This window comes from Tachysurus vachellii, chromosome 20, assembly GCF_030014155.1.
Source record: "Tachysurus vachellii isolate PV-2020 chromosome 20, HZAU_Pvac_v1, whole genome shotgun sequence".
NCBI classification, from domain to species: domain Eukaryota; kingdom Metazoa; phylum Chordata; class Actinopteri; order Siluriformes; family Bagridae; genus Tachysurus; species Tachysurus vachellii.
The window spans coordinates 2,800,001-2,807,944 of NC_083479.1; the positions used below are offsets into that span (position 1 = coordinate 2,800,001).

The window sequence follows — 7,944 nt, forward strand, 5'->3', positions numbered from 1 at the left end:
GTTTCTTTATTAAGAACATCAACCTACAGCCACCTCGCTGTGAAGATGCGTTCGTGCTAGTTTTTTTTTTTTGTTTTTTTACACTTGATTGTATATATTTACATATTATTTTACTTTTTGTCACTGGTGTTCCTGTCACGATGGAGCACAATCTTAACAATATTCAACAATATATATATATTTTTTTTACATCACACTCAATCTGCACACGATCGGGCGATGGCTTGTTACCTAAAGTTGAATTTATGTATGCAGAAGTATATGTAAATCCTGTAGAGGTTTTAAGCAACATCCACTAGCTCTGTGTCAGAGCCACAACTTTCCTTCCGGTAAATTTTCAGAGCTAAACTGTACGATATTCAGCGATTTTTACACACAGCTCAAACTTTTTCTCTTTAAAACTTTCACCTATTATCGTGATCGTTGTCATGAACGTATGCTTGAAAATATTTACTAATCTGGAAAAAAAACTATTCTGCAATCTGCAGTCCAGCATTTGTCATAGTTCTGATAGTATAATGAGAGGTTTTAAAGCGTTTCTAGGATTGGATTCATCCGAATTCGTGATAGTTTTCATTTACAATGAGACCGAATGAATGCATGTCAATGTATAAATGTCTTATCGTAATAATAATGTCACGCTTTGTTTTTGTTTTTTTCCCTCATAGATCCAAAAAGGGTGATCTATTATGAGGAGGTCATGGATGGACCTGAACATTGAGGTGCTGAGTACCAGTACTATGTCTGCTCCACCTTGGGTGCTACAGTCAGATCTGATCCTGGATGTGAATCATTCTGGCCTAAAACAACCAGACAGAACTGATAAAGAGACAGATGTGTGGAATGACGAATGGACTTGCTAAAGCTTTGGCATTCTGTGGTTTTCTCTGCACGCGAGACCGCCGCGTGCTCGACAGAGGCATCGGACTACACACAGACACTATAGTGACACTGTTTAAGAGGAAAGTGTTTTGTCTGGATGGATCAGGTGTGGGGATGTGATGCAACCACCTCAGAGCCTTCCAGATACAAATACAAGCTTCGGTCGTTTTTCTTCCACCTTAAAATCAGTCATGCTTGCTTTTTTTCTTTATTTTTTTTTTTTTGTGTGTGTAATTTATGCAATGCACATGAACTGTCCTTGAGGGCAAAACCGAGTGCTTCCTGACCTCAACCAAGGAAGGAAGGAAGAAGTGAAATGAATTAGTCTTAACTTTATCTGCTTGAAAAGAAAGCCAGCCCTAAACAGAGACAGTTTTGAAAAAAACTTTTTTTTTCTTGTTCAAAGATCCAGCTTTGCAACAAACAGAAGCCTAGTTTGAAATCACTTTTTGGCTCAGCAGGTTTGTTGCAAAACTGCTGTTTTTTTTTTTAATGTTTGCTTTCCGGAGACGGTCGTTTAGATCTCAGTATTATTAATTCCTGACCCGTCATCATAGAAAAGAAGGTTGTTGCTTCGAGTTGCATTTCTCAGTTATGCATTACTTGAAATACACGGCAGCGCTGAGAAAATGGAAAAGGAGCGGCCTACCGAGAGAGAGAGGGAAAATAAAAGCCTGTAATGAATGTGTTTGGATCGGGGGAAAACTCTGTGGCATCCCACACTGACCAAGCTGAACATTTTACAGTAAATAAATATAAATGACTCCGTTACACGAGCTGCCGAGAGTCAGCCGTAGTCGGACGAAGCTGTGCTTGGACTTTTCCGTTGTTCCCGGTTCAGGACTGTAACCCGAACCTTAATATTTCTTTGCACATTTCTGTTGTGAGAGCTAACGTTAAGGCTGTAACCCTAATCAGCAGATTGTGTTAAAGCCTCACCATCTACTGTGACATTTCATGAGCAAGGCCTTTCTTCAGAACTCTACGGTACACTGTGCTGAGTTATATCACGGTCACTGTTTTTAATCGTCTTGGCAACACAGACCAAAGATCGGGCCGGAGTATAGATAACCATCTCTTAGGCTTGGTGTAAATAAGCATCCTTTTTTTCTTTTTCTTTTTTTTTTTGGTATTCTTTCTTTCTTTCTTTCTTTCTCCTTATCAAGCAAAGGTGTTTGTCTCATCATTAGTAATAGCACTTTATGTACACGTACTGATTTAAAGATGACTACACCTATCTGAAACATGAGTTACTAACTCCTGCTTCAATTGGCTTGGGGCTGTTGTGCTTTCGAGAATAATTAACTCAGGTAGAATCGGGGAAGCCATTACAAAGCGGAATATTTTTTTTTCCTTTCCTTTTTATACGGTGCATACGGTGGAGAACGATTCCGGCTGGGGGTCTGCGTGTGTTATTTTTCTCTGTATTCGCTCTTCAGCATTACTCCTGCTGTTCTATTCCAGCAGGAGACTTACAATGTTGAGTAGCAGTGGTCAGTATGTTTCTTTTAAAGGTGCAGTTTGTAATTTTTAAATGTTTTCTTTAAAGGAGCTTTCACGCTAGTTTAAAATGTTTGTATCACATCCAGAGTTTTTCTCTACACTACAGCTCTGGCTCAGTTTAAGAAAAGCAAACAAACAAAACAATAACATCCCACCCAGTAGGTTTGATTCAGTTCCTGAGATGATTCAGAGTTGAATCATTTCTCACTGTAATCAAATCACACTGAAGCTCACTTTAAAGCCTTTATACTAATGAGCTGCTTGTTTTGGGCCACACTCGAGGATTCTCTCTTGCAGAAAATATGCACAGAGGAAAGTAGATCCTCTGAAATGTACTAAACGCTATACAACAAAAAACACACACCAAAAGTTAACCCGGAGAACGGCCACGCAGCGTGAATTTGGCTTGTTTGTTTAGTTTAAAGCTTCTGTTTACAGTTTTTTTTGGCCCAGAGATCTTTGGGAAAGCAGCTCAGTTCTAATGTGTTCCCAGCATAGTGGGAGTTGTTAGTTTTGGTTACGCAAGGATTAAAATATCGTCGTCGTATTGTCTAAAAATGACACACTGCACCTTTAAAAGATGACACGTTGCTACTTTAACCTCAGCCTGCCATAAAAAGTTAGATTCTCTTGGGCACCCCGTTATATGCAATCGCAGGAGTCCTCTGTGGTTCCTTTATTGTTTTTTTATGGATTTCAGGCCCCAGTTTTTCTCTCGCACAAGGGCTGAAAACTTGCCGAGAGACTCAGAAGGTTCAGGACGCTCATTACTGTGTTTTTTTTTTTTTTTTTTTTTTTTGGGGGGTCTGTGAGTGAAACGGCAGATTTGAGCGTTTGCATGCTTCGCTGTTGAACTGTCGGTATTCAATATTGACTTTACAGAAAAAAACCTAGCTTTTTTTGTTTAAACAAGCTTCCATTAAGAGCTGTTTGACAGGTTTAGTTTTTTTTTTCATTTATTCATTCATTCAATTGTCACCTCATTCATAGTGTGTAAGTGTTTTGTTTTTTTTTTTCTTCAATTTTTTAATTTTATTTCTGTTACATGATCAGGAAACACTGCAACTTTTGTCCTGAGAAGTGAGGTGACATCTTTACAATAATATTTTAAGTTCATCAATAAGCGCATCAATATTTTCAGTTCCACATCTTAAAATCATGCCACGCCATTGAATCACCTACGATAGTATTTTGACTTAAATAAATAAATAAATATTTAGTTGTAATATAGATTTTAAGTTTTATTCGCACTGATAATCTTTTCTGAAATGGTTTAAAAAAAAAAAAATAAATAACCAGATGAGAAATAATAATTAAAATTCTAATACACAATATTTTCAAAGCACTTATTTCAGTTTTACTTTATATAAAGATACAAATTATCCTGTAAAATACGACGTACGTGCTTAAGTCTGGTATTTGAACGGCTGTGTCTAGGCATGTGCTGATTATCTTTTTATATGAGATCCGACAATACGGCTAAGAAACGCCAGTCGGTTTTCTCTGAGTCGAGTAATTTATTAATAAATATAGTATTATAGAAAAGGCGATATTTATTGTTTTTAATGTTGGCACATGTCTAGATGCATAATAGCTTTAGAAATTAACGAGGAAGAGCACAGACGTGAGTGTGAGAGTTTGTGTTTTGCCCTGAACGTGTGCAATGGCATTTTGACTCCAGACCTTAAGATATGCAAATTTTCCCACGCTTTTCTTTGCTCTTGCCTCCTGTTGAATCGACTTACCTGTGCCTGAACAAACTGTTTGATTGATTAGAAGTTTTTAATATCTTTTTTTTTTTTTTTTTGTTCAGGTCGTATTTGAATACTTTTCTTCAGAAACAATCGGTGCCGTGATTTCTTGTTTTTTTTTTTTTTTTGCTGAATGATCTGTTCTGATGTCTCTTTTACTTTTTTGTTTTTTCTTAGCGAGGTGCGAGGTGACCTTTTGATTGTTTTAGGCTTGTGTTTGATTAACAGTCTGAACACTAAATCACTAAATCTATCCTCAAGCCTTTGGCATAGACTTTTTTCACTTAACTGAATAGATTTACTTTATCCGTGTCCGTCGATTAACTTCCATCAGTACGTTAAATACGTTCTTTTATTTATTTTTCCCCATGCACACAGAGTAGACTTTAACTTTTAACACTGTGTTTGGGACGAATGCATGTTTAATTAAAGAAATGTATTATGTAGCTGAAGAATATTTTAGTCACGTCGAACTGAGTAGTTTGCTCTCGATAGAGTTGAGATGCGACGACTGGAAGAGATATTTCTTATTTTTCGGTGAGCTGCATTTGGCAGTTGCAGAAAAGGGATCGAGTGAGTTGTGGCTCAGGGGTGGGTAAATGATCGTTTTATTAGCTATTCCACCAGGTCAATAAAAGCTCAATTTTCTGCCCCGTGTCACGTTTTGGTTGCTGGGAAACGTCTTGGACCAGACTGAAAAGTGGTAGCTCGTATAACATAATCTAATGTAACGTAATTAACTGTAGCTGTGTACCAAATTAAAGTGTTTTTGTTCTTTTTAAAGTCTATAATAAGAATAGTTTTAATAAGAAAATATTTTCCCTGCTTTGTCCACTGAGCAACTATAAATAACATCGAAAAACAAAGAGCCCAGACCATCTTTCTGTTCGTTCCAGTATTACAAGATTTGTTCAACCCTGTGACTTTTAGGCCTTTGATCAACCGCTGATGTGTTTGTTCGGTGCTTAGATTAGATTCTGCCTCTTGGACAAAAGTCTCTTTTTAAACAAACACATGCGAAATGCCTCAATGGGAAATCTTTACAGGAGACGCGGCATTATGTAAACAGTTCTGTTTATTAAATATTTGAAGCTTTTTTTTTTTATTGCTATATATCTGATTGATAGATAATGAAATTGGAGTTGCTAATAATTGTATTACGCTCACGAAAGAACGATTCCGAGGTACTCGGCAACTCTGCGACTTCGTGACCGAGATGACGACTGCTAACTGATTTAGGACACACGTTCATGGCACGTCGTAGGATCGGATTCTGAAATTTTGGGAATTTGACGTCAAACCCGATACGCGTGCGACATGTCAGATCAGTGTCCTTCATTTGTACTGTAGGTGTGTAAGGAACTGCTGCTGTCTGTATCTCTAGCGCTCCAAATACTTTTTTTTTTAATTAATTAATATCCCTTCTGCTTTGTCTCTGGTAACTTTAAGGGAAAACGCAGCATCGTCAGTGTTCGCTTACGTCTCTGTTTTATTGGATCGCTGCATCCCAAAGCTTCATGTACAAGAAATATATGAAGCAAATGTCAAAAGTGCTGCTTTCTTGGATTGATGTGATTTTGAAAGTGCTGGATGTTTGTCCTGTTCCTTGTTTTGTTAAGGAACTTAATTGTGTGTATCCTTGAGCCATGCACTAAGGTGTCCATAGCTGTAAGGAGTAGTGAGTGTGTGACGTACGTGCGTGTGTGTGTGTGTGAGAGCGAGAGAAGGAGAGAATTGTGTATAAAGAGGATAATCGCTGTGCCAATGTCGTATCAGGTAAATATCACAGTGCCACGTCACACTAACTGCCAGCTCTGACTTATCGTATCCTCGACCACGTCGTCTCGTTTCATCTGTTTGCACACTGATGTCGTTGGAATTCTTGAGACAGTAATTCTTGTATTTTTTTTTTCTTTCTTCAATTAAAGACAAATCTCGTCTCCTGTAATTGAAATCGTGAAACTGTTTGGATGTATTCATTTCGGACGAGCATGAGAGTGTCCTTTTCAGCTTCCCCAGCCATGTAAAACATTCAAAAGTGTTTTCAGATTTTTTTCTGTTCCCATTAAAATGTTGAATTGATTTGAACATCGAGTGTTGTGTGTGTTTGTCTGCGTGTGTGTGTGTGTGTGTGTGCGGGCGTGCCGCACACTTGTATTGTCATTTCGATGATTACGAAACCTTTTGTTATAGTTTACAATCTCTACTACATCACTTATTTAGAACCATCTCTGGCAGACAAGTACTGGTTCTATGGAAGACCGGGTGGTGGTTCTGGGTGGTTATTGTTTCTATAGTAACCACATAATTATTTGGTTTTCTGAGACAAATTGAAATTTTCCACTAAATTTTCAAGACACAAGACGTTACACTATAATGCGAGCGACGGCCAGAACTAAAGTGCCATGAACATCCAAATTATAATATTCTGTAAACTAATAAAATAAAATAATGATTGTCTTCCTCTGAATAAGAAATGAGTTGTCGTCGTGGTATAAGAGGAATAAAACACTGCTGTTTAAAGGAAATCTGAGGTGGTACCGGTAATTCAAACACAACGCTACGAAACAACACTAGTTCTCTTCATAGAAAGACATAAACACCTCTTAAACCGTTATATTTTGAAGGTCTTACCTTACATTTTATTTCAAGCCCATTCTCGCAGCTGCAAATTTGTCCTCTGTGTGTGCAGTAGGGTGCGCTGTTTACATATTGCTCAATAAACGGACTCCTGTGCGGTCTTAATGTCAAGTTTATTTATAAGGCACAGTTAAAAACAGGGCTGTGATCCAATACTGTTTTTAACATCATGATTGCCCCTTGCCATTTCTCAGGGAGGGATCCTCATCTCAGCCCTACTCCGTTCCTCTACAAGTCGGAGGATGGACGTGACACAAGCTAAATGAGATGAAGTTTAGTTTTTTAACTCCTTCGGTTAATACAGGAGTGACTTATGCTAATTCTTTGTACATTCCTTCTAGTAGACTAAGGGATACTTTGGTGTATTTATCGTCTGTGATTATTCACTCCTCTCCTTTGTGCTACATGTGACTTAGTTATATGGGGAAATCGATGAGGATGTAGTGAATTCGAATTCATACTAAGTTCAGGAAAGATCTCAGTAAGTCAAAAGTTCAACGAATGCCGAAAAGAAAAATTAAGGGGGGGGGGGGGGGAGACAACGACACCCAATAAAAGACTGTATACAGTGCGCAAGAACCCTAACGATATGATTGATTTAATCTTAAATTCAATCCTGTAGACTCATTTTATATGTACTGTTATATGAATCTGTTTTTGCCATTAGAGCTTTTTATTCCTGAGTTTTCCATTAAACCTGATCATGTTGTGAACATTATTAACAGCACTAAATTTTAATTTAATTTAATTTAAATGAACTCTTTTCACGGGGCACGGTGGCTTAGTGGTTCCTCCAGGTACTCCGGTTTCCTCCCCCGGTCCAGAGACATGCATGGTAGGTTGATTGGCATCTCTGGAAAAATTGTCCGTAGTGTGTGATTGCGTGAGTGAATGAGAGTGTGTGTGTGTGTGCCCTGCGATGGGTTGGCACTCCGTCCAGGGTGTATCCTGCCTTGATGCCCGATGACGCCTGTCAGACGCCTGAGCACAGGCTCCCCGTGACCCGAGGTAGTTCGGATAAGTGGTAGAAGATGAATGAATGAATGAACTCTTTTCTTTTCAATTGACCAGCCAGTCAGGGTTGCATTTATGATAACTAAACAACCATCTTTTTTTTACCGCTGTAAAAGTCAACCCAAGTCAAGTCAAGAAGCTTTTATTGTCATTT

The 7,944-nt window shown here is 38.2% G+C and overlaps 1 protein-coding gene across 1 annotated transcript in view; it reads left to right on the top strand.

Moving 5' to 3' along the window:
• LOC132863289 (FMR1-interacting protein NUFIP2-like) overlaps positions 1 to 6,224 on the top strand; it is an 11,092-nt gene extending 4,868 nt beyond the window's left edge. The window contains exon 4 of the mRNA XM_060896020.1: positions 669 to 6,224. Within this exon, the coding sequence (XP_060752003.1) occupies positions 669 to 721 (53 nt within the window). The 3' untranslated portion in view covers positions 722 to 6,224. The remainder of the gene's footprint in view (positions 1 to 668) is intronic.
• The last annotated feature ends 1,720 nt before the right edge of the window (positions 6,225 to 7,944 follow it).